The sequence below is a fragment of the Podarcis erhardii genome, assembly GCF_964252035.2.
Source record: "Podarcis erhardii genome assembly, chromosome: 12".
In the NCBI taxonomy this organism is placed as follows: domain Eukaryota; kingdom Metazoa; phylum Chordata; class Lepidosauria; order Squamata; family Lacertidae; genus Podarcis; species Podarcis erhardii.
The window spans coordinates 38,595,828-38,622,970 of NC_138513.1; the positions used below are offsets into that span (position 1 = coordinate 38,595,828).

The window sequence follows — 27,143 nt, forward strand, 5'->3', positions numbered from 1 at the left end:
CTTTACGTCAGATATGTGTTGAATTTTATTATTCAAATAATAATTTTATATAAGGAATATTCAAAATATTGGAAGTGTGAGCTTTTGAGTCCCTTCCACTTCTAGCATTTTGAATATTCTAAGAGGACATCTACTATACATGCACCAGAGTGAGATATGAGGCACCTTTCCTTGAATGTACTGATCCAAAATGCTGGTGTGGTTTAGTGGTTAAGAGCTGTAGACTCGTAATCTGGTGAACTGGGTTCGTGTCTCCGCTCCTCCACATGCAGCTGCTGGGTGACCTTGGGCCAGTCCTACTTTTTTGAAGTCTCTCAGCCCCACTCACCTCACAGAGTGTTTGTTGTGGGGGAGGAAGGGAAAGGAGAATGTTAGCCGCTTTGAGACTCCTTCGGGTAGTGATAAAGCGGGATATCAAATCCAAACTCTTCTTGATATGTGAATGTTCCATTTAAAAACAAGCAACCCAACACCTTCCTTGTGTTGGCTTTGGTAAGAGAAAAGATGGCTGTTAGACCTTTAAAATATGTCTGCCCTCTAAAGTGAGTTGCAGAATGTCCCCTTAAAAAGTTTCTTTCCAAGGTTTCCCTCTTCTCCCAAAATAATAATAATAATAATAATAATAATAATAATAATAATAATAATTTATTATTTATTATTTATACCCCACCCATCTGGTTGGGCTTCCCCAGCCACTCTGGGCAGCTTCCAAAAAAAATATTAAAATACTGTAATACATCAAACATTAAAAGCTTCCCTAAACAGGGCTGCCTTCAGATGTCTTCTAAAAGTCTGGTAGTTGTTTATCTCTTTGACATCTGATGGGAAGGCGTTCCACACGGAGGGCGCCACTGCCGAGAAGACCCTCTGCTTCTCGCAGTGAGGGAACCGCCAGAAGGCCCTCGGGGCTGGACCTCAGGGGTAGAGATGCTCCTTCAGGTATACCTGGCCAAGGCCGTTTAGGGCTTTACAGTTCAGCACCAACACTTGGAATTGTGCTCGGAAACGTACTGGGAGCCAATGTAGGTCTTTCAAGACCGGTGTTATGTGGTCTCGGCGGCCGCTCCCAGCCACCAGTCTAGCTGCCACGTTCTGGAAAAGTAAGTTTTAAGAAATAGTTTACTTACAAACTCTCCAAAGCCAAATTCATGTGTTTCAGAAACTTGCACAGGCAGTAAAACTTGACTTAGTTACAAAGTGGCTAAATTATTGGTATAGGAACTCAAGTGGCTTGTGAGCGCCATGCAGAGCAACCAGCTCAAACCTCTTCATATATTGTGCTTCTCAGGTAGACTGGGGAATAACAAAGGCTTGATTACCTAGTTTCTCCCAAAGTGACTGGAAGTGGGTATAGCTAAGCCAAGGAGGACAGTTTAATTTGTGGTATTAACCCCTTCATGCATTAACTAGACTTGAGCATGTTGATTATATGAGGCTGGTTATCCCACACCCTGCATATTAAAGATTATCACATAAACTAGAAGGGTTCTAACATACCTTTCTCCATTAATCATTTTTATGTGAGGGTGATTAGCTGCAGGTATAGTCCAGGAAGCGTACCTCCCCTTGCACTGTGCAGTGTTATGGTCCAGGCGGAAAAAGCTGCACCAGATGATTCTGCTGCATATGCACATCAGCTCAAAGTATCACTTTTTTCTGTTGCTGAAATTTGCTAAGCATCATTTTATAAAGTCCATTTCAATGTATGTATGGTTGGCCAATGGAATTTTATTTTTATTTATTTTTTGAGGCTAAACTGCTTTTATTGATTTTCCATTTTCCCCCCCAAATCAACCACAAATTAAAGCACATTTAATACAATTTTTCCAAAAATTGGTTTCCCACACTCCATTGTTGATGTGTTCATAGTTTCCTCCTGTTGCTGCATTAGTTTCCTAGTTATTTCTAATTCACATCCCATTCCTTGCAATTAACCTTATATTACTTTTTTTTTTGTTTTTAACTCATTATCCTCAGCCATCAGCTATCCACTTGCCAATTCCTGCACGTACAATATATTAACATTTACAGTGGTACCTCGGGTTACATACGCTTCAGGTTACATATGCTTCAGGTTACACACTCCGCTAACCCAGAAATAGTGCTTCAGGTTAAGAACTTTGCTTCAGGATGAGAACAGAAATTGTGCTCTGGCGGCGCGGTGGCAGCGATAGGCCCCCATTAGCTAAAGTGGTGCTTCAGGTTAAGAACAGTTTCAGGTTAAGTACGGACCTCTGGAACGAATTAAGTACTTAACCCGAGGTACCACTGTATCTACAAGTGAGATTACTCAACAAATTATCAACCCATGATCAATCAATAATTATTGTTTCTAAAATAAATACTTTTCCTTCCTTCTGTGTGTATGGAAAGCTAATAGTTCACTTTCACTAGATGTTTTCCTACTATTTCATATCTGCTTAGTCCACTTGGTCTAAGATTCCACTAGTCAGAGTCCTCTTTCAAATATCTCCTCGTCATTTATAATCTGTTGACAATTTTAAAATAGGAATTTCAAGGATGACCATCTAGCTCAAGGTATTTTCCAGCAGGCGTCTTCATAAAAACCAGCCCATAATCTCAGGGGAAGGCAGGCCATATTTCCTTGAGAACTTTGACAGCTCAAACTTTGGTCTCCCTTCCCGTAAACCAAGCAAACCCAGGTAAATCCATTAAATTTCCAAGTTTGCCTCTATATGGATAAATCCACTTCTTCCTTGGCCAGTAAAAAATCTTAACCGGTAGGAAAAAGACAGTCGCAGACCCAAGAAATTACACAAAACAATGCCATGAAAATCCCTGAAACGAGCAGTAATCGACTATGGAATTAAACTAAATAACAAAAATCAAAAAGTTTAAGGAAAAAATTAACCTAGAATTGAACAAAGCCTTAACGGGATACCGGCTACAAACCTCATTTCACTGTTCAGTTTCCTCAGAAGGAAATAGAGAAATCACGAATCTTAAATGGTTTTAAACAAACTCAAGAACAGGGCTGAAACGCTTCCCTGAGTTTACAAAAAAGGTATGGAAACCTCAATGACAAGTTTTAGACATAGTCCTGTTTAAAGAAAGCCAAGCAGTGGTAATAAGGAGTTGAGGACTCAGCTGTGAAAACTCTAGTATTGCCTTTACAAAAAGGTTTAAAAAGACTTACAAAGGAAAACGAGATAAGCTGTTTTAGATTTTAAACAAACTCAAAAACATGGCTGAAACACTCCTAACTGCTGATGTTAAAGACTGATCAAAAAATCTTAAGGCAGATGTTTCTCTAGATATCACCTGAGATACTTAGAAGTAACCAATCTCAAAGGATAAATGGTTCAAGTTTGTTAGAATACAGTTCTGCACTGCTCCTTCTGTACTTATCTTCTTCCAGGGTTTACTTTTAAAATTAATTTGTGATTTATTTTTTTAATCTTTGTGTTTCCCTAAAACAGTATGTTTTATGGATGTCGTTATTGGATTCGATATCTCATCTCAGAAAGCAGGAGACCATATTTTCAATGAGCAGCATCTTTTGGAGACTTATCTCCCTGATATTTTAAAAGACTTTACATCTTATGGGGCTGTGAGTTGCAACAAAGGAACAAAAACACAGTTCAGTGTGGCAAATCTAATAGAAAATACAGACACACCTTTTCTGCGGACACTCCAAGTTGACCATGAAAAAATCCTAGAGGATCTCCGGAAAGTTAGGCTGAACGGCCCATCATATCTCAATGTCGAATTCCTAGACAGCCTTTGGAATGTATTTGAAAATGTATCTGGTAATCACAAGCAAAGCCAGGTAAGTTATTCTCATGCTCAACAGATGGTACTTAAATGCTGCGTAAGCAGTTTTTTTTATTGCATACTTGCCAGCTAACCCTTCGGAATAATCCGAATCTCCATCACTGTATCTGCTTTGTAGTCGCCTGTCAGTCTTAACTAAGAAGGAACAAATCTTCAGCTTCTCTTAGTTTCTCCTTTTTCCTATCTTAAATTCAGTTAATCACATTTCTGCATCACTTCAAAAAAAATAAATTCAAAAGATCTGGATGAAAGTTTGTCATTTAGAGCACGTTCTCCTAACAATATTTTTGGATGCAGTTCTTCCTAAAATATGCATTTTTGGAATCATATTTCCCTAATGAATGTTGGTATATTATTTTCACTAATATATGCATTTTTATATACAGTGGTGCCTCGCAAGACAAAAAGAATCCGTTCCGCGAGTCTCTTCGTCTTGCGGTTTTTTCGTCTTGCGAAGCAAGCCCATTGACGGCTTAGCGGATTAGTGCTATTAGCGGCTTAGCGGCTTTTAGCGGCTTTTAGCGGCTTTTAGCGGCTTTTAGCGGATAAGCGGATAAGCGGATAAGCGGATAAGCGGATAAGCGGATAAGCGGATAAGCGGCTTAGTGGCTTAGAAAAAGGGGGGGGAGGGGAAAAAAACCGCAGGAACTCGCAAGACATTTTTGTCTTGCGAAGCAAGCCCATAGGAAATTCGTTTTGCGAAGCACCTCCAAAACGGAAAACTCTTTCGTCAAGCGAGTTTTCCGTCTTGCGAGGCATTCGTCTTGCGGGGCACCACTGTACGTGGCAAATATACGTTTTGTACATATTTTGATTGAGGAACCAAATCACAAAATTCAGAAAAGTGCAGATTTCAAAAGACAGCTGCCATTTGGATTATGTATTTAAATGCACACTGAATGAACTTTCTACTCCATCCATCCCTAGTTCTACTTTATCTAGAAAAAAAAAATCAATTCCCCAGATGTGCGGTTATTCTTTCAGTCTAGCTAGCCATTATACTATTTGATGAATGAAGTTGTATCATACTTTCATATATCTTGTTGCTCTTAGGGTATATACAGTTGCTGTTTTAGTCTTTCCTTTCTAATACTTTTTAGGTTTTGCTTGTTTTCTCTGATGGCTTGGATGCTGACAAAGAAGTACTTAAAAAGAAATCGGAAGAACTTCGAAAAAAGGGTACGTTACATAAAATCAGAATATAATTGTTTTAGTGCAGATTGTTGTTGTTTAGTCGTTTAGTCGTGTCTGACTCTTCATGACCCCATGGACCAGAGCACATCAGGCCCTCCTGTCTTCCACTGCCTCCCGCAGTTTGGTCAAACTCATGTTTGTAGCTTCGAGAACACTGTCCAACCATCTCGTCCTCTGTCGTCCCCTTCTCCTTGTGCCCTCCACCTTTCCCAGCATCATGGTCTTTTCCAGGGAGTCTTCTCTTCTCATGAGGTGGCCAAAGTATTGGAGCCTCAGCTTCACGATCTGTCCTTCCAGTGAGCACTCAGGGCTGATTTCCTTAAGAATGGAGAGGTTTGATCTTCTTGCAGTCCATGGGACTCTCAAGAGTCTCCTCCAGCACCATAATTCAAAAGCATCAATTCTTCGGTGATCAGCCTTCTTTATGGTCCAGCTTTCACTTCCATACATCACTACTGGGAAAACAATAGCTTTTACTATATGGACCTTTGTTGGCAAGGTAATGTCTCTGCTTTTTAAGATGCTGTCTAGGTTTGTCATTGCTTTTCTCCCAAGGAGCAGGCGTCTTTTAATTTCGTTAAATAGCGCAGATAAGTTATAGCTATAACAATAAGGTGGTATGCAAGGTGACATATGTAAGGCACTAAGAACATACAAAGGGCCTATTGGATGAGGTCAATGGTCCATCTAGTCTAGCATACTCTTTTCACTAGTCGCCTGTGGGAAATGCACCAGCAGGACTCACTTGGGAAGTCTGCTGTCCTGGCACTAACCAAACTCAACCCCACGTAGCTTTAGCAAGATTTCTGTGTCATGTGCCTTCAGTTCATCCCCAGAGTAGCAGAACTGTTCAGATCAAAAGACTGGAGGGAGGAATTCCTTGACATTCAAGGGATAGAAAATGGAGGCTCTTCAAGGTAATAAATGACCGAGTGGTATATACAAATTTTGTTGCATTAATCTATAATAACATTCTTATTCCTGCCATGTGGAATGCCCTCCTACCAGATGTCAAAGAGAAAAATAACTAGCAAACTTTTAGAAGACATCTGAAGGCAGCCCTGTTTAGGGAAGCTTTTAATGTTTAATAGGTGATTGTATTTTAGTGTTTTGTTGGAAGCCGCCCAGAGTGGCTGGGGAAACCCAGCCAGATGGGTGGGGTATAAATAAATTATTATTATTATTATTATTATTATTATTATTATTCAGTGTCAGGGGCTGGTATGAATCGGAAGATGGGGGATGCAATCCCAGGAAGATCGGATCCTAACAAAAGAGGAGGGGGAATATTTGCCCCCCCCCTTGCTTCCAGCATCTTCAGAAGCAGGGAGACACAGAAGCAGCACAGTTGCGAAAGGAGGTGCCCAGCTATGATGTAGTAGCTAAGCAACCAGAAGGGAGGGAGCAGCTGGGCGATACATCAATCGAGAGTGGGGAGGAATCCCCTCCCTTCCCCCAAACTCGGAGGTCTAAGCTTGTCAGAGAACAAAGAAGATGCAGGGGGAAAGGAACTTCCATTTGGCACACTGCTTGCTGCTGAAATCGCAAGGAAGAGTCAGAGTAGGCAGCTAATATCCTTGCAGAGAGTTGCCTGTTTGTGCTCATAACAGAATGCTGTAATAAAAAGACTATAAATCTACCAAATGCTCATTAATTCTTACCGGTGAGCCACCGGAAGGGAGAGGGGAACTCCCGTACATGACATTCAGGATGTGCGCAGCACATCTCGAGCATGGGTTCAGCATTGGACTACTCTGGTTCTGTGTGGCAGTTATGTATCTCTGCAATATACAGCTACCACTGTAATTCATGTGTTTGTAGCCTTAAGGCTGGATTATTGCAATGTGCTCAATGTGGGGCTGCCTTTGCGCGTGGTTCGGAAGCTCCAATTGGTCCAACATGTGGCACCCCAGTCTGCCCATATACCTTATATCCCAGCTTGATCACTGAGCTCATCCCCTGTAGTGTTGCTGGTTGTTCCCTGTGTTGGAAAGCCTCATTTGACAAAAAGAAAGTACGCTGTAGGGCAGGGGTCGGCAAGGTTTACCTTGCCTGGGCTGGTTCACTCCAGCGGAGATCCTTCTATAGGCTGGATCGCGCTCACGGTTTCTGGCATGTGCAGATGTGATTTCCCGCGCCACAAAAGTGAGTCCCCGCACCACACCACACCATGCCGTGCCGTGCCACTTTCGCGCAGCGTGCAGGGACTCGCCAAGCGGGCGGCTTGGTTTGGGGCAGCTCGTGGGGCGGTTAAATGACCCCTGTGAGTCGCTTGTGACCCATGGCCTTAGGCTGCCAACCCCTGCCTTAGGGTCACCAGCCCAGTATTGTGTGCCTTCTTGTTTAACTTTTAAATACCTGCTGAAAACTTTTCTGTTCCATCAGGCAATCAAGAATGCATCTTTCCATTATAGGTGATTTCCAGTTTTAACATTTTTATATGTTTTTAGTGTATGGTTTCATATATGATTGTTAGAAACTGCTCTGATATTGTTTATGATTACAGTCGTACCTTGGTTTTTGAGCACCTTTGTTCTTAAACGTTTTGGCTCCCGAACGCCGCAAACCCAGAAGTGACTGTTCTGGTTTGCAAACTATTTTTGGAAGCCAAACGTCTGACGGGGCTTCCGCGGCTTCCAGTGGGCTGTAGGAGCTTCCTGCAGCCAATCAGAAGCCAGGCTTCGGTTTCCAAATGTTTTGGAAGTCAAGCCGACTTCCGGAACGGATTCCATTCTATTTCCAAGGTACAACTGTAGCTGTATATAATTATAGATCCCATTTGTTGCATCCGTGAGAACTATTTTGGGTGCTAAGATGTTCGAACAAATCAGAAAGTTAGAGGATTATTTTGCTTCTTTGATCTGCTACTAAGTGGTGTCCCAGCCAGAGTTGTAAAAACGAAATGTGAAAAATGATATATTCTTCACTCTCCTCATTTTAGTTACCGTATCATACATAGCATGCGAGTTAATCCTTCAGGATAAGGAATTGAAAAATAAGAGATCAAATAATAGTCTGGGAAATAGATACGTGTAACATATTTTTAACAACCAATGTTTCAAATAGGACTGGATGGAATAATAACAGTTGCTCTGGAAGGAGTTACCAACTTTGCGGATCTTCTGGATATTGAATTTGGAAAGGGATTTGGATATAACAAGCAATTAAACATGGGTACACAAAATATTGCCAGCAGGCTGTTTTCCTTTGTGGTAAGTTTGTAAGACATTTAAAGGCTTAAGGGTCCGTTCCTTTATGGTCCTCATACCAGAAAATAAACAGGGATGTGGGCGGTGCTGTGGTCTAAACCACTGAGCCTCTTTGGCTTGCCGATTGGAAGGTGGGCAGTTCAAATCCACGCTGCAGGGTGAGTTCCTGTTGCTCTGTCCCAGCTCCTGCCAACCTGGCAGTTCAAAAGCATGCCAGTGCATGTAAAAATAGGTACTGCTATGGCAGGAAGGTAAACAGAATTTCCGTGCGCACTGGTTTCCGTCATGGTGTTCCGTTGCGCTGGAAGCAGTTTAGTCCTGCTGGCCACATGACCCAGAAAGCTGTCTGAGGACAAACGCCGGCTCCCTTGGCCTAAAGCAAGATGAGCGCCGCACCTCCATAGTCGCCTTTGACTGGACTTAACCGTCCAGGGGTCCTTTAACTTTTACCTTTGACCAGAAAATAAGTGATTGGTATGGGGTGCAGTGATTTCAATTCTCATCACGTTTAAAGCTACAGGAATACTCTAAGGATATATGTTTCATCTGTGACAATTTCCTCTTTTTAAGACACAAATTGCTGAGAGAACATGCTGCTGCAAATTCTGTACGTGTATGCCAGAGGAAGGGCCCCGTGGACCAAAAGGGAAAATTGGATCACAGGTATGGATGTTTTTGCATAATTTAATTCATTACAACCATCTATGTATGTTGACTCCTTTCCACATGCAGTATCTTTCGTGTGGAAGCCTTTACCAGTTTCCTAATTTGAACATTCAAGGAATTAATATGCCGCTGATAAAATAACTTACATTTTAAATCCAATATTTAGCTTGTAGAAACTTGCCGAACGCTAATCAAGGAAAACAGAAATGCTTGGATTTTATTGTTTATTAATTCTGCAAGTTAAGATTTGATATTTCAAACTACAGTCGTACCTTGGATCTCGAACGCCTTGGCTCCCGAACAAATGGGCTCCTGAATGATTGAAATCCGGAAGTGAATGTTCCGGTTTTTGAACGTTCTTTTGGAAGCTGAATGTCTGATGAGGCTTCCATGGCTTCCGATTGGCTGCAGGAGCTTCCTGCAGCCAATCAGAAGCCACACTTTGGTTTCCAAATGTTTCAGAAGTCGAACGGACTTCTGGAATGGATTCCGCTCGACTTCCAAGGTACAACTGTATAGGCAATGAAGGCAGCCTTCCATGCAGTGGTAATATTTTAGTGAATAATAATAACAATAGTAGTAATAATAATAATTTATTATATATACCCCACCCATCTGACTGGGTCTCCCCAACCACTCTGGGCAGCTTCCAACCAAATATCAAAAACAATACAACACTTTGTGCATCCCAGATAAACATTTGTAATGTACGAGGTCCCTTCAATTTTAGAAAAAGTAAAAGAGCCTCCAACTTGCATGCAAATATTCTACACTCTAGAATACTGAAGTTGCATTTATCAGACTGCACCTTTTCCTAAATATCGAGCCACTCTTAGAGAAACCACTCCATCTGAATGCTCCCCAAATTTCAGTATTGACCTTCTTTATTAAAAATTTATTTTCAGGGATCTACTGGTTTGCCCGGCCATCGCGGATATACAGGAGAGGATGGCGAGCCAGTAAGTTATATCAACGTTGAAATAATTTTTCAGTCCATAGTAGGGTCCTTGTTTCCACTGACGTCATCTTTCTCTTTTAGGGTTCCAGAGGATTCCCTGGGCCAGAGGGACCCCAAGGCTATAGGGGAGACCCAGGCAGTCAAGGAATGAAGGTAGGAATACATTTAAGCAATTAAAGTAATAATCAAAAGACGGATCTTGTAATGTTTTGTTTATCATTTAATGAACACCTGTTTTGTTTGGTTTTTAATATTTCAGGGGCTACAAGGCCGAACTGGAAGAAAGGTGCAGTAAGAAAATGTTGCCTGTGCTGTCTTATGTCTGCAAAAACATTGGTATTGTTTGGTGAATGTGAAAGATTTATAAACCTATTCCTGGAATTATAATGATAATAATAATGATGATGACGACAACAATGGATGAGCTACATATTACATGAAATGAGTGTTAAAAAGCACCATTATTATTATTTTTTAATGACGAGCAGCCTCAAGAAACACAAATTTTGAGTTAGGGTGTGACAACATAGAGTCCCCACCAACTGCATTTTCTTCTCAAAATCCCTGCATATGCTTTCCTCCACGTAGGGTTCCAGATGCACACTTACTATCATAGATATAAATATGAAAGCTACAGGAGAAAGGGAGAGGGGAATTTGAATACAAAAATGGCTAGTGTCGAAAGGACTGAGCCCCTTCTCCTCCATTCCTCTTAAATATATAACCTTGCCAAGATGCATGGTGGAGTTCCATGTGGAGTTCCACCCAAGACACTTGAGATGTGATTTGTCTAAGATTGTTTTGAATGAAAGAGGAACTGGAACCCACTCACTTGTTAGATATTGGATATCAGAAACGATTTTGCCTTCTCATAGGCAAAGGTAGGTTCCCAATCAGTGAGGCAAAGCCCTACATTAGTGTTGGGAAGTCTTCAGCCTGGGGACTTTAACTGGTCCACCAGGCCCTCTCTGGCCAGCCCACCAGGCCTTTCCCAACATGTCACAGCCACAGTTGGCCATTGGCCATCACACCCCAATCAATGCTCTGCGCTGTTTCCCCTTCTGTTAGCTCTGCAACCCGAGAGTAAGTAGCAAATTATGGGCTATGAATCTAGGATTCACAACTATAGTGATGGCATAGGAAGATCCGATTCAAAACCTTCTGGTCTCTGCTTTGTATAAGGTTGCCAGAAGCAAGTTATTTCCCTCCCCTATCTGGAAGTTTTTTTATGACTAGTGCTTAACAAAACAGAATTCTTACTATTATGGGCAAAGTAAACGAATGTAAACAACTGGCTCAGTTGCATATTTTATATTTCTTAGTTTTGGCCTGAGGTTAGGTCTTTAGAAAAGGTGGAAAAGGATGTGAAACTAGAGACAGATAACATTGCAGATTTTGGAGTGGATCATAGAGAGGCACTGGGTCAAGGAGGGGGCCCTAAAAATTGTTATAATTCCTGCTCCATGATTGCAGTCATGGGATTGTTGTCTATCAAATGACGGTGTATATTTTGACCCCACAAAGTGGGAAGTGACAGAGACAGGATGTTTGTGTTACTGTGTTCCGTGAAGTGGGACTATTGTCCTTTTTTCTCTCTTTGCTGTCTGATGCTAGAGAGAGAGGGAGCCATGTTGCAGTGCTCCATGTGTGTTTATATGCAAATAAAGTAGATTAGCCAAAATGCAGAGTTGCTGAGGTCTGTCACGCAAGCTGCGAAGACTCTTCGGATCCCTAAGTGTGCCGATGTCTGTTGGCATCGGTCGCTGTGATGTTCAGGCAGAAGAAAGCTTTTGAAGCTCCCAAACAAAAGACCAGGCCAATCGGGCATGTGTGTCTGCCAGGCTCCTGACACTATTTATAAAAATCCTTATTAGGCTTTGGTCAGGTGCTGGAGTTGACAAAGATTCTACTTTTCTTGGACTGTTTATGCAGGCTGATTATTCTGAGGAGCAGTGCAACTCATTGCCTGGTTTTGTTCTCTTAGGGAGAGAAAGGGGATGGTGGACTTGATGGAATTCAGGGAGAAGAGGTAAGTTATTTTCCATCTCCTTGTGTCACAGTCTTTTTTTTAACTCTGGAAATAATTTAATTTTCAAAATCTTCTTCAAGGGATCACATGGACTCCCAGGACACAAAGGAGAAAAGGGGGATGCAGGCCTGCAGGTATATTTTCAAATTCTATCATTGCTTCCAAGTTTGACATTGAGCAGAGTTGGTAAGCCAGTGTACTGTATAAGTGAGGAACTTTTACATAATTCTCAAAGGAAAGGAATAGGTTTTGTATGCACAGACTAGTAAGAAATTTAGGATAGCTGGGCTTCCTAAGATATTGAAAAAATGTCTATGTCTCATGCATGGGAAGATTGCAATTTCATTCATAAAATGTTGGCACTAAATTTTGACAGGGACGCATTGTAGACATTGTGAGCTTTGCATTTTGCTTGGTGGGCTTCTCAGTTTCCGCATATGATAATCTGGGGAAAATATATATGGCTTTTCTTTTCGGGGGAAAGTTTCTGAACTGCCTGTACTGAGTGGCATCTCCCATCTGGAAAGCTGCTGTACTTTTTGTGACCTTGTAAATATTACAAAATCTATCAGGTGCCCCAAGCTAACGATCTCTCGCCAAACCGAGCTATTCCACACCAGTTTGATGGCACCTGAAGGCACGAAAACCACAAATGACATTTACAACAAAACAACAACAAAGAAAAATGTGTTCCACATGGTTTAAAATGGCTTAATTGAGAACTGGATATAATTGTATTGTAGCGTTATTGGACTTTACCAATTGGTTGGGTGAGCGTTGCTCCCGGACGGGAGGAAGGAAGTCAAATGACACCGAGGGTTGGTTCAGAGAAAGAGTTTATTCTGCTCTCCGGATAGCAGGAGGCACTTGCGTGGTCAGCTCACAGCAAGTCCAAAGAAATGAGAAATTTCATGCAGTATATATATATCCTCCAGGCACCCTCTCCCCCTTTCCCAGGAATCCAAGCACGTCAGCTTGTACATGCAGGTTGACATCACATATGTTCCTGCTCCAGCACGCTTAACCATAAAAGGGTATTCCTTCCTGTACTTCTGACCATAAAAGGGTATTCCTGTTCCTACTCTTATCTTGGAGCAAGAGGTCACCAACTCCAAGAACACACTCTGGCGCTGTTCCTGGACTAGGTCTGTGTCAGAGTGTGGTCAGGACATAAGACCTAGGCATGTCATCCCTACTCTACTGGAGCAGCCAAGGTCATCCTTGCCGTCATAAACTGATAAAGGAGAGAGCTCTGAGCACTTGTTTATACAGCTGGGTTTTTGTTTATACATTGACTCAGAGCTCAAGTTAATAGATTTTAGCTAAGGAAAAATAGGGATTTTGGTGCAGTTTCAAACTCCCTGCACAGTCAGTTTTGGGTTTGGGAAACCCATTCCTTCAGTATTAGTTAGCATGTCCCAGCCACCACTGAAAATCATGGCATCCAATAGATAAGAATCAGTCAGCCAAATGTCACCTGGAATAAATGGCTTTAATAGTCCGAACGAAAGGCTGAAATAGAAGAATCTCTGACCTCCACCAGGAGACCATTCCACAGTCTTGAGGGACGCTTCAGGGAATGCCCAGCTCCTTACCTTTGATATCTATTTCATGTAATGAATGCATATAGAGCAGGGTGTTACTAGTGGAACAAAGCGATATGGAGGCTCGTGCATGAAGGCCTTTAACAGTAAACATCAGCCTCCTGAATTGGGTCCAGAAGCTTGCAGGCACCCAGTGCAGCTGTTGCAAAAGAAGTTGGTTATGCCCTCACTTCCCAGTATTCATTAAAGTAAAGGTAAAGGGACCCCTGACCATTAGGTCCAGTCGTGACCGACTCTGAGGTTGCGGCACTCATCTCGCTTTATTGGCCGAGGGAGCCGGTGTACAGCTTCCGGGTCATGCGGCCAGCATGACTAAGCTGCTTCTGGCGAACCAGAGCAACGCACGGAAACACCGTTTACCTTCCCGCCAGAGTGGTACCTGTTTATCTACTTGCATTTTGACATGCTTTCAAACTGCTAGGTGGGCAGGAGCAGGATCCGAGCAATGGGAGCTCACCCCGTTGCGGGGATTCGAACCGCAGACCTTCTGATCGGCAAGTCCTAGGCTCTGTGGTTTAACCCACAGCGCCACCCGCGTCCCTCAATATTCATTAGCAGTAGCATTTTGTACCACCTGCAGATTCCGGGTCATATTTCAGTGCAGCCATATATCAAGCACATTAGAAAAGTCAATTGTGAAAGTTACAAAGGGCAGCCTCGCCGTACAGGAAAGGGTAGCAAGGTCCCAACTCTCTCGGTTTTGAAACAGCCACAAATCAAAACAATCTGGGAGGTTTTCACAGAATTATTTTACATCTCCAGGGCAGCCCAGGACCAAGTGGACTTCCTGGTGATGAAGGTCAGAAAGGCTTCCAGGGAGATCCTGTAAGTATTATCTGCACTCCATGAACATACTACTACACCATACATATGGTTGGCAGTTTCTGATTGTATTTATAATGCACTAAAATACATATCAACAGCCCCTCTTAGGGCTCGACCAGTCTTGCGTTTTTCCTCTGCCTAGAAACCAAGGGTCCAAGCAGTTTTCTGCTTGTCCAATGTTTTCCAGGCATGGGTCCAACTCAAGTGGTTTTGCCCTTGATCCACCACTTTCTTCTGGAAAATCCGCTCTTTAGCGATAAATCGGAACAAATGTCAATCGGGGGGGGGAACACGAAAGGGTGCTACAATATTCTTGTTATATATAAAGAAAATGCATGCTTTTCAACTAATTAAAAACCTTAAGGGTGGATATATCTCAGATCTTGATTACACAATGAATGGCAACTTTTGTGTTACTCTGTGTATTATTCAACACTTTGGTTTTATCTTCATGAAAGTAAACCTCAGCTTATTTTTTTATTTATTTAGGGAGATTCTGGAGCGGATAATGATGTAGAAGGAGCAAAAGGTTACAAAGGTTCACAAGGGTGCAGGGTAACTATTGATAATTATAGCTTTGCTTATATCTCTTTTGTTTTTGAACACTTGAAAGTTCAGTCCTTACTATAAGGTATTGAAGAATAAATAAAGATGACTACAAGCAAAATGGATAAATTGATTTGATGAATAATTTGACGCATTAATCACAGCTTTAGATAAGAACTTTCAATTCATTTAATTGAAAGAATTTAATTGGTAGCATCACTGTTTCTCTTCTGCTACAGTTCACCTTCTGCCAAAAACTATTGTGTTTGTCTCACTACCCACCATGGCAATATTACATAACTTACATAATTAATTGAGTAAATTACAAAAATTGTGTTGTGATTATATTATTCTACCCCGTTAATTCAGATGCAAAGGAAGTGAAACGGGGGCAGAAAACAATCAGTTACTTCTCATTTGTGTACTGAATACAATAGAAACCACAAATGGATTGATTTCTGTACTGGACATGGGACAAATAAGCAAAAATCAGCAATTACTGCTCCCGTTTCTGTTTTCATCGGAATTCTCTGACAACCCTAGTGGTAAATAATAAAAAATTATTTTTGGTGCCCCAGCCACTCTGTGTGGTTTCCAACAGAATATACAAAAATACAACAAAATGCCACACATTAAAAGCTTCCCGGTAATCTTCATATATATCAATTGTTCAACCATTGGTACAAGAACCAGCTTGTGGGGGTGAGTTGAGAAATCCAGAAACAAAGATAGGTGGGTTAAATTACATGCAATCAGCTGGAGATGTTTTTATCAAGTAGCAAGCTTGTCACTTGACCCAGTTGGACCATTAAGGGAATAAGAGTTGCTATTGTTCCATCAGTGACCATTTGATAGTAGCACTGTAGTCATCCTGCAACAATTGACTCTTGGTCTTCCCTATTTATGTTTTTTATTCCTACTACTTCAGGCACGTATACGAACATTACGTTTCCCCACCAAGGTGAAATGTGTGCCTGCTTTTTCTGTGTCTGCCCCAACAGAACTGCAAAGTGTGAAAAACTGAAAGATTAAGAGCCACAATAATTGCTGCAGAAACCCTGATGTAAAGTTAAATTCTCTATCCACAGGGAGAAAAAGGATCACAAGGTATTATGGGCGAGAATGGATCTCCAGGAAACAGTGTAAGGACTAATGCAGCTCACCTGGGTTTTCTTAGTAAATAAAAGATTAAGCAAATTCCAAACTAGACCACATCTTTGGTATCCGAAACAATGCAGAACTTACTTTATGGTCCCTGTTTGTGAAATGTCACATAAATCCTGTCTGATCATTTATAACAAGCCAACCTCAAAAGGGGCACACACACTGGCCTGACTCACCCCATGGCTGGGTCCCCAACTTAGAAGCATTTTAGGAGTGAGGGTCAAGGTCTTCCAGATATTTTGGGTGAGATGGCCACAAGACTGTCTGCACTGCTGCTGTGGTTTGCCATAGCAGCTGAAAAGGCTTTTTAAACTTAGAGTTTATAAAAATAATAAAAAAATTGAATGCAGAATGCCTGACTTGGGGGGGGGGTGGCCTCCTTGGCTCTTTCTCAAAGCCCATGCAAGGTAAGGCAGAGAGGAGATGTGGGCCTAAGACCCTCGTACCTACAGGACCGCCTCTCCTGATATGTCCCACGGAGGACCTTACAGTCTTCAAATAAAAACATCTTGGAGATCCTGGGCCACAGGGAGGTTAAGCTGGCCTCAACCAGAGCCAGGGCCTTTTCGGCCGTGGCCCCGATCTGGTGGAACGCTCTGTCCCAAGAGACTAGGGCCCTGCGGGACTTGACATCTTTCCGCAGGGCCTGCAAGACGGAGCTGTTCCACCAGGCCTTTGGCCAAGGCACAGCCTGACCCCCTCTCTCCTTCTGTAATCCTCATAGAACTCTAGCCCAATGGTTGCCATTAATTTGATTCTGAATTGATTTTACAATATATTTTAATTAATTGACTGTGTGATTTTATGTACACTGTGCTATTTTTCTTGCTTGTTAGCCGCTCTGAGCCCGGGTTTGGCCAGGAAGGGCAGGATATAAATAAAAAATTATTATTATTATTATTATTATTATTATTATTATTATTATTATTAAGAGGCCACAGCTATTGCAATGATAAGAAATGTTACCAAAAAGGGGGGATGGGAAGAGAACTGTATGAGGAAGAAGAGGAGAAATGGGGGAGAAGAATGGTGGTCTTGCAAAGATGGAGGAAGGGGTGGTGGAGGGAAGAAATGGATGTTGATGGTGCCATGCCTATGCTGGTTGGTGGCAGCAGCGTGGAACAGGCCAAGGGCTCCATGAGCTGCTCACTCGTCAAAAAACAGGCCTGTGAATGTTTGTAGCATCAAGTTAGGACCTTTAAAGTAACAAATATTCCTTTTGTCACCAGAGGGGACCAGAGGGACGAAGAGGACTTCCAGGCCCACCGGTATGTCTTTCTTAATTTTACCAGTTTCAGTAAGTATGCTATGAGACATAACCACAGCAACTTCTGACTGCCCAGGACAGTAAGGAGAAAGTTGTTGGAGACAGAAGAGTAGATTGGTGGGAGATGGAGCTACCTGGCATTTTCATGCCACCCCAATCATGTCTGAAAGTGTAGAAATTAGGAATTGGGGGGTGGGGTGGGATTATATTTGGTTCACACTAGAAGGCAAACCAGCCAGTGTGGTGTAGTGGATAAGAGCGGTAGTCTTGTAATCTGGGGAACCGGGTTCGCGTCTCCTCTCCTCCACATGCAGCTGCTGGGTGACCTTGGGCCAGTCACACTTCTCTGAAGTCTCTCAGCCCCACTCACCTCACAGAGTGTTTGTTGTGAGGGAGGAAGGGAAAGGAGAATGTTAGCCGCTTTGAGACTCCTTAAAGGGAGTGAAAGGTGGGATATCAAATCCAAACTCTTCTTCTTCTTCTTCCCTAATTTGCACTTGGGAACTGAAACACCAACCGAAACACAGCCATCTTATGAAAATCGGGTCCTCCCTTAAAGAGGGCATGTATTGCGGTGAGACCTGGACAACCGACACCCTGTGTTGTGGGTGGGTACAATTGGTCAGCCACAACATCCGATTGGTAGGTCCCTCGAAGCTGGGTGCAATCTGGCCATTGGGACGCAGTCCAAACGGTTCGAGGGACCTATTTATGCCCATGCAAGTGACCCAGAGCTTCCTCTTTCGGCACATGCATTTGGAACACCTGCCCACCTCTCCTTATTTTTAGGGCTTGTGCGCTTGACCTTGCTATGCTATCGTGTGTCGTCTGTTATTGGGACAGGGGCATGGCAGGAATTTTCCCCACTTGACTGATTGGCTGTTGCCATTTGGGTTTCGCCTGCCACGTAGCCAATCATCACAACTTGTAAGGTTGCAGACAGGCTCTGGTTCAGGTGGTAGGGATGGGAGAACACTCTCGCCATCCCTGTGTGAAGGGCATTCCGTTAAAGGAATCCAGGGACTCGATGGTTTGGTCAACCCCTGAGAGGGGGTTGTGCCCATGCCTGAGTCCAGGGGAACATTTGGGTGGCGGAGTTAGCCCGTTCCTGTCTTTCCGCTTATCCAGGTGTTCACCCTTGGGTGACATATGCTGGAACCCTGGGTCAGCGCTACCTGCATGGCAGGGAACTAGTCGAACCAGAGCCTATGCAACCAATCACTTTCTGTAATCAATAAAGTTGTGGCCTAAATTCTGCCAAAAACCAAAAGCAAAATTTGTGTGAATTTATTTAGGGGGGGAGGTTTCTGGGTCTGAACATGCAATTAGCAATTCTCTGAATTTTGCAATGCAGTTGTGCAGCCAAGTAATGTTCACCAAAAAAAAGCATATTTTAATGAAAAGAAGCATACAAAAACACATTATATTAGGGGGAAGTGCTTTGCAAAAATTTGCATGTTGGACAACATTGCACACACAACAGTGTATATTAGGAGACACACTAAAATGTTGCTGAATTTTCATGTTGACTTTAAAAATATATATATTCAGATTGATATGGAAATGTGGGCCACAAGACCAGAAAAGTAAGAAACCGAGAGAAATTGAAATTGACAGTTACGCCCAACCCTAGATGGGCTCAGAGTTGGCTGGAGGGGGAAGAGTCTAATGAAGGAAGTGTGAGTGTCTGCCTTCTGGACGGAGTCAAAGAGAAGAAATTCAAAGGACGCTTGTCCAAAGAAAACAAGAGAAGCTTTTTAATCTCTCTTCTACATTTTTCACTGGTTGTAAGAAGCCTAATCTTATCCCTGCTGGTTAGCAGGCAGCATGATGAGGTGCTGGGGAGAATAACGGACAAAGTGGACATTTACTAGATATGTAGCATGCAGCTGCAAGTTGTGATTAAGTGATCAAGGATGATCCTTGTACAAAGGGAAGCACACAGGGCTCCAGCCACATTTGGAATGGAAATCTTCCCTGCACCCCGACTCCCAGCAACGTATCTACATATCTAGCAAACATCTAGTCTGACTCTTGGAAGCCTGTGTGCATTTCCCTTATCTCCACCTTGTGGGGATGTTCAGGGTGGCAGGAGAGGATATATTGCTTACTAATATCCTTCCTAACTTGCGCTGGCAAGTTCTATTACTTAGCAGAGTTTACATTCCCCTTTACACAGCAGAAAACTAGTTTCAAACTCATGTGGGTTTCTCAAGACAATACGCAATTCAGTCTGGCTTGTTCAGATTGAAATGCGTTCTATTTTCCTGTTAAGGCCCCCTTGAATCCCTCCTAAAAGAATAAAGACACCACAGTCTTATTCATAAGTAACAAAAAGAAGGTTTACTCACAATCAGGCAGAGCACAGTGTGATCTCTGCAGGCAGGTGTCAGGGAACTGCCAGACGCTGACTGGGTGTCAAGAAATTACTTTGCTGGGGAAGGTTTAAGGACCGCCCACTCACAGATTCTGCCAGCCACAGGAGAGTGGCGCTCTGGACAGATAAAGTTTATTTTGGCATCAAAAGCAAGGCTTCACAGCCGAGCAGGGAGGCATTTGCCGCTTGCTCTCGAGCAACCCCTTGGAACCCTAACAGCAGGCTTTAGGCTTGAAGTTCCAAACATATACAAACAGGTTTACCCCATAAGGGAGATTTACCTAGTGACTGCAGGCTAGCAGTCCAGCAGTTCACAGGACAACAGGAACATGGAAAAGAGAGAAAGAGGCAGCATGCCTTGGCCTTTTACCAGGTCTGGAAAGGTCACACCCACCCACTAGCCACATGCAAGGAAAGATGCTCCAGGCCAGGAGGAACAGGGAGATTCGACTGGCTGGACCAAAAATTCCCTTGCATGTCTACTCTAGGAAAACAAGGAATGTTGTACTTGACTGCTCCCAGTGGATTACATCCCACACATCTAGCCCTTCCTTCTGCATGTTTTTCATGAGCACCAAAAGGTGGAAAGCATGCACTGGATAGAAACATGGAAGGCACAGACTCTCCACTTCTGCTGATATCAAGGCCTGTGAACATGCCTATGTGCCAATGTGCGCACATGAGATGGAGGAAAGCACAGCTCTGTGGGGCCCTGTTAAAATCCCCCGCATGAGATTTGCATCCAACATTACTGAATCTAAATGACATTACAGTGTAGCATGAAAAATTGTCGTGGTTTTTTTAAGTCATAGAAACTAAGATGGGGAGGAAGTAAGATCATTATCATACTCACTGGGGAAAACCAAAGCCCAACAAGAATGTTCTTCTTTCAGGGGGAAAAAGGAAACCCTGGTCCCACAGGTTTGGAAGGAAAACAAGGCTTCGAAGGCCAACAGGTGGGTATTAGCACTATTCAATGTGTGTGTGTGTTGAGGGAAAGGGTGTAAATAAATGGAAAATCACATAGTTTGAATGCAGATGATCCCAGGTTCAGTCATTCCCATTAAATAGATCAGGTAGCTGTGGGTCTCATAGGTTGTGGGTGACATTTGTGATATATCAGTTTGCACTCTACCTTCTCTGTCTATGTGTAAAAAAAAAAGTGCCTACAATTGTCAGGGATTCTGCTTGTCTCATAAATCAACAGTATATTAAACACACAGAGAGAGAATAACATTGCACAAAGCTCACAGAATAATTGCCCGGCTAAATACACAGGTGTGTAGAACATGATATAGAGAAACCTTGAGAATTTGGCATGAGAGCTTTTTAAAGGGCAAGTGGGACCAGTGTATACTGTTCTTAAGATATTCGCTCTTTAATTATCCTGCCTTTCCTCACCAAGACTCTCAGAGCAGCAAGCACTTAATCAAATATTTAAAATGTCTAAACACGTTCAAAAACTTCTTTAAAAAGAGTGTCCCCATGCCAAATCACTTTAAAACTTGGGCCAGAGAGCACTTAAAGAACATCATCTATGTGTGTACAGGGATAAGTATATTTGGAAAGACTTAACTTTGAAATAAATTTGATTGTGTGCCCATCTGCCTGGACTGTGTCAAAAACAACATATAATAGATTCTGGAACTAGCATATATGAAATACAAATCTGTCTGCTTATGCTGATTGCAAAAAAGCCTTCCCAGCCTGGCTTCCCACATGTTTCCCATTTTTCAAATTCATATATGTTTCTTTCTTTTTTTCCAATTTTTTTATTGATTTTCACATTTATCACAGAGAAAAAAGAAAAACATTACAAAACACAGAACAGAGAAAAAAGACACAAAAAAGAATTATTACTTCAAATCCCTAATTTCGTTACATTGATAACTGAGTTCCTCAAGTCCCCTCTAACTGAATTTCATTATATCACCTGTTTAACAGTTCTCCAAATTCGTATTTCTAATAATATTAACTCCTTTCTTTTACTAACCTCTTCTCCTTTATTAATGTTCTAATCTTTAATATTCACAAGCACATATTCTTATTCTACCCCTAAGCCTATTAATATGTTCCAAGAATTTTCTATTTATCTTATATTACAATATTTAGCTAAATATTCTTTAAATTTCTTCCAGTCCTCTTGTATCTCCTCTTTATTCTGTTCGCGGATTCTACCAGTCAGGTCGGCCAGCAAACAAAAAGTCCAACATCTTCATATGCCATTCTTCTATTGTTGGTATCTCTTGCGATTTCCAGTTTTTGGCTAATAAAAGTCTTGCCGCTGTAGTGGCATACAAAAACAGTCTAACATCTTTTGGGGGCAATTCCACTCCTATTATTCCAAGTAGAAAGGCTTCTGGTTTCTTAATGAATGTATTTTTCAACATTTTTTTTCAACTCATTATAAATCTTTCCCCAGAAGTCTTTCGCCTTAGGGCACGTCCACCACATATGATAAAAATAAATTCATATATGTTTCTGTTTAGTAGCATAAAGTTAATAAGCTTTCAGGTGTGCATTTGGGTGAATTTACCAGACTTCTTAGATGTAATTTGTTTTCCAGGGGACAAGTGGAATTCCTGGTGAGAAAGGAGAAAAAGGACATTCGGGAAACAAAGGTCTTCCGGTAAAATGGCCTCATGCATATTTCAATAAGATTCATCTGTCTTAATACAGTGCTTTTCAAGCATTCTGAAGCGAGACCCGTCTGTGATTTCGAAAACTCAGCCATTTGGGATACACTTATAAACAAACTCTTCCTTTAGAGGCTGGCTTTTTTCTCTACAAACAAAAAGAATATTACATCAGTAGTTAACAATGAATAAATTTTGTATTGTATTTTTCACTATTCATGTTGATATCTCTTTATATAATAAAAATGTAAGGATGTCATCGCACAGCCCCGATTGACGGATTTGCATGAAGTTAGGGTAGGGACAGGGAATCAAAATTGAATGTAGGTAGCACAACAGCAATGGCCAAGACATGGAAGTTAGAAGGGAGTGATTCTGCCATTGTTTAAAATTGCCACTTCTTTCCTGGGGGAGCAGGATGTTGGTGAATGGAGCAAGCGGGGGCACAACCCCTTGTAAATCTATACAGAAATTATATACATGAGTAGACTTAACTGTGCCATACATGGAGAGAGGTGTCTCTTAAAAGAGTTGGCAGTGATGTATGGTTGGCCTGATGGAACAAAAAATTCCCTGAGAATGGGGTGTGGGGTGGGGAGGCCTTTGTGTGCAATTTACTCAGGAACGTATCAGGCTGGCTTGAGACATTTTGTTCCTTGTAGCAAAGGACAAGATGGAGCCTCCCGTTCCATGGATAGCATCTGACTAGGCTTGCAATTGAATCTGATTTCAGCACTGGCAATGAAATATCCTCCGCTTGTGCCTGAAGCCAGCAGGCTCTCTCAGGAGGAGCAGAGCAGACTAGTTTTAGGGAATAGGAATACTGCTGCCAATCTTTGGCATCTGCCACCTGACTCACTCTGCCTAATGGTAGGGCTGGCCGTAGCCAGGATGCATTTGTGGGTTGTAATGGATGCGGTGGCACTGAGGTCTAAACCACAGAGCCTAGGGCTTGCCGATCAGAAGGTCGGCGGTTCGAATCCCCGCGACGGGGTGAGCTCCCGTTGCTCGGTCCCTGCTCCTGCCAACCTAGCAGTTTGAAAGCACGTCAAAGTGCAAGTAGATAAATAGGTACCACTCTGACGGGAAGGTAAACGGCGTTTCCGTGCGCTGCTCTGGTTCGCCAGAAGTGGCTTAGTCATGCTGGCCACATGACTTGGAAGCTGTACGCCAGCTCCCTTGGCCAATAAAGCAAGATGAGCGCTGCAACCCCAGAGTCAGCCACGACTGGACCTAATGGTCAGGGGTCCCTTTACCTTTAATGCACAGTACAGGAGGCACTGTATTCATAACCAATGGTAGCAGATGCTACAGAGATAAACTACAGAATGTGTAGCATACAGCATGTACAGCATGTGAAAGGTTCCACACATTACAGAAGATAAGAGTTTCTTTCTTTCTTTCTTTCTTTCCTTCCTTCCTTCCTTCCTTCCTTCCTTCCTTCCTTCCTTCCTTTCTTTCTTTTTCCCTTTCTCTTTCTTTCTTTCTGGTCAAACTTAAAAAGCTTGATATAATGTTTGTTTTCTTTTCAGGGAAACTTAGGAATCCCAGGCCCTAAAGGAAATCAAGGGAAACCTGGACTAAGAGGAAATGAAGTATGTTTTCAAATGTCTGCTATTAATTTTTCTACACAAAGTGTAAAGTCTGCCCATACAGTCTATACATCAGGTGTGACTAATGTGCAGCCCTCCAAATGCTGTTGGATTATAACTCCCATCATCTCTAAACACTGGTTGTATTGACTGGGCCTGATGGGAGTTGGAGTCCAACCACAGCCCAAAGATTAGCCACCCTGCTATAAATGATAAGGAGAAAATTTCCCAATGCAGATTCTCCAAAATCTTTTTTTCTCTCTGTGAGGAAAAAAAAACCCTTAGCATTTAAATTAGGTTTGCTAACTATTACTTCTTTTTTGACAGGAGCTTTTTGCCATTATGTGTTGCATGACAAAAACAACAACCAGGCATTGTTTTTTCCTGTTATCAGGAAAAATTGTGCCTGTCGATGTTTTCCTTCTATGCTGCTGTAAAAGGCACAGAGCTTCTGCTCCTAAAACAGCAATATTTAATTTGCCTTTATTCAAATAAATAGTCAAAACAGACTTTACATAGACAGTGGCTGAGCCAGTCTCTGTTCAAGGCAAAGTTTGTGCAAATATGTGTATTTCATAGTTCACATATTTTTTTATTAGGTGACTTATGAACTGAACAAATAAACAACGAAAGAAACGAGTATTAGTTAACAGTGAAAGAATGTCTGTGAATTCGAGTCTCTAATTGATAAATCCCAAATTACCTTAAGTAAGGAAAGGTTAATCCCACTCTGGCTAAAGTACACAGTTTATCTGTTTTGGGGGGATTGTGGCCAAACACAAATTATGTTGCCAGTAACTAGGGCTGCCATATGACCTGATTTTCCAGGACATGTCCTGGAATTCTCCCCCGAATTGGCATCCTGGATTGTTTTTTGGAAATCAGGCAAATGTCCTGGAAAACTGTCAACAGAGATTAAATCGTGTCGAACATTCCTAAAAAAAAAGCTTTGGTTCCCCTAAAAAAAAAGAGAAAAGCACAACAACTCTGTCCTGATTTTCACTTTTGGAGCTACCAGTAACTATTTCTCAGGGAATGTTTGCTACATATCTCATTCTCTGTTCTGATTTTGATTCAGCAACTTTCCATTTTGGTTCACACCTTTGGTTCTCATATACAATGTTGTACTCAATTTGCCCAACAGGGAGAACCTGGGGACCCTGGAATGAAAGGACCAGCAGGCCCCCGTGGGCCACAAGGAAGGAGGGTTTGTAATTTATGTTCATCTTACTCAAAGGGCCTGACTGAAAACCAAAAGTGTTTTGGGCTCAAAGGGTGATGTGAATTGCCCTATGTATATGACGGTAGGGAAGAAATGGAGGCAGTGAGAGATTTTACTTTCTTGGGCTCCATGATCACTGCAGATGGCGACAGCAGTCACGAAATTAAAAGACGCCTGCTTCTCGGGAGAAAAGCAATGACAAACCTAGGCAGCATCTTAAAAAGCAGAGACATCACCTTGCCAACAAAGGTCCGTATAGTTAAAGCCATGGTGTTCCCAGTAGTGATGTATGGAAGTGAGAGCTGGACCATAAAGAAGGCTGATTGCCAAAGAATTGATGCTTTTGAATTATGGTGCTGGAGGAGACTCTTGAGAGACCCATGGACTGCAAGAAGATCAAACCTATCCATTCTGAAGGAAATCAGCCCTGAGTGCTCACTGGAAGGACAGATCCTGAAGCTGAGGCTCCAATACTTTGGGCACCCCATGAGAAAAGAAGATTCCCTGGAAAAGACCCTGATGTTGGGAAAGATGGAGGGCACAAGGAGAAGGGGACGACAGAGGACGAGATGGCTGGATGGTGTTCTCGAAGCTACCAGCATGAGTTTGACCAAGCTGCGGGAGGCAGTGGAAGACAGGAGTGCCTGGCGTGCTCTGGTCTATGGGGTCACAAAGAGTTGGACATGACTAAATGACTAAACAACAACAATATGACAGTAACCAACATGGTGCCTTTGTTGACCTCTAACTGCCATTAGCATCAGCCAAAAGTCAGGGGCGAAGGAAGTTGTAATCTAGAAACATCTGTCCCTGGTGTGTACGATGTGGTGTCAGAAATCAAAATACCTTACCACAGAAAGTCAAATTTGTGACTTCCACAACAGCCCAGCCCCAAGTTCACGACAGAACAAATATGTTTCATACACACTTTTTAAATATATTCCCTCAGGAATTGACCGCCCACTTTTAAACATATCTCTTGCTTGTCTGCCCTAGGGGGATGAGGGAATGCCTGGATATGGTGAAGAAGGAAAGAAAGGATCAAAGGTAATTAATTTTTTTAAATTAAAAAAACCTGTAGATGAAATTTTGAACTTGTTTTTATGCAGTTTGGTATTACTCCCAATTAATTACTGTGGATTCCCTTAAAAGGTAAAGGTAAAGGTACCCCTGCCCGTACGGGCCAGTCGTGTCCAACTCTAGGTTTGTGTGCCCATCTCACTTAAGAGGCCGGGGGCCAGCGCTGTCCGGAGACACTTCCGGGTCACATGGCCAGCGTGACGAAGCTGCTCTGGCGAGCCAGCGCAGCACACGGAAACGCCGTTTACCTACCCGCTATAAAGCGGTCCCTATTTATCTACTTGCACTTAAGAGTGCTTTCGAACTGCTAGGTGGGCAGGAGCTGGGACCAAACGACGGGAGCTCACCCCGCCGCGGGGATTCAAACCGCCGACCATACAATCAGCAAGTCCTAGGCACTGAAGTTTTACCCACAGCGCCACCCGCGTCCCTGTGGATTCCCTTACATGAGTGCAAAAGTTATTATCATCAGTAGAACCTACAGAGTGCATAGCTTTGGGAAAGGAATACTGCCTGGTGTTAAATTGCTGCATTAAATTCCTGTTTTGATATGACTGGGGAATCCTAATCCAAAAGGGTGCAGTTCTGAGTCCCACAGTTTTCAAAATGAGCATATAAGGATCAGATATTTAGTTGTTGGCTGAAATCTAAAGGGGTTCTTTACATGCAAGAAAAGGAAACACATAAGCAATTTTAATAAGTGTTTTTTTCGTGTGCAGTTTCATTATTAAGAGAAGGTGCTGTTTTTCAAACCACACTGTGCTTTTCTTCTTCATGAGTGGGTGGATGGTTTTAAAACTATGTATATATATATATAATGTTGGGAACTAATGTGAGGATTCCCAGGTAAGATCCTCCCTCTATTGTGTGGGCAGGTAATCCCTCCCCTACCTGGCCTGGTTTCCCTGGCAACACTTCCCCCAGGTGGGATTGGTCAATGGACTGAGGTAGGCGGAGACCTCCAGGTATCCCACCTGAG

The 27,143-nt window shown here is 42.5% G+C and overlaps 1 protein-coding gene across 1 annotated transcript in view; it reads left to right on the plus strand.

Annotated features, from left to right (window-relative positions):
* The window catches only part of LOC309352996 (collagen alpha-6(VI) chain-like), a 74,802-nt gene that overhangs the window by 32,442 nt on the left and 15,217 nt on the right, over positions 1-27,143 (plus strand). The window contains exons 10-27 of the mRNA XM_081881824.1: positions 3,441-3,790; positions 4,896-4,974; positions 8,056-8,201; positions 8,769-8,861; positions 9,770-9,823; positions 9,904-9,975; positions 10,082-10,108; positions 11,807-11,851; positions 11,932-11,985; positions 14,218-14,280; positions 14,770-14,835; positions 15,915-15,968; positions 17,223-17,258; positions 20,528-20,590; positions 22,201-22,263; positions 23,803-23,865; positions 25,007-25,069; positions 26,081-26,131. Coding sequence (XP_081737950.1) covers positions 3,441-3,790; positions 4,896-4,974; positions 8,056-8,201; positions 8,769-8,861; positions 9,770-9,823; positions 9,904-9,975; positions 10,082-10,108; positions 11,807-11,851; positions 11,932-11,985; positions 14,218-14,280; positions 14,770-14,835; positions 15,915-15,968; positions 17,223-17,258; positions 20,528-20,590; positions 22,201-22,263; positions 23,803-23,865; positions 25,007-25,069; positions 26,081-26,131 — 1,442 coding nt within the window. The remainder of the gene's footprint in view (positions 1-3,440; positions 3,791-4,895; positions 4,975-8,055; positions 8,202-8,768; positions 8,862-9,769; positions 9,824-9,903; positions 9,976-10,081; positions 10,109-11,806; positions 11,852-11,931; positions 11,986-14,217; positions 14,281-14,769; positions 14,836-15,914; positions 15,969-17,222; positions 17,259-20,527; positions 20,591-22,200; positions 22,264-23,802; positions 23,866-25,006; positions 25,070-26,080; positions 26,132-27,143) is intronic.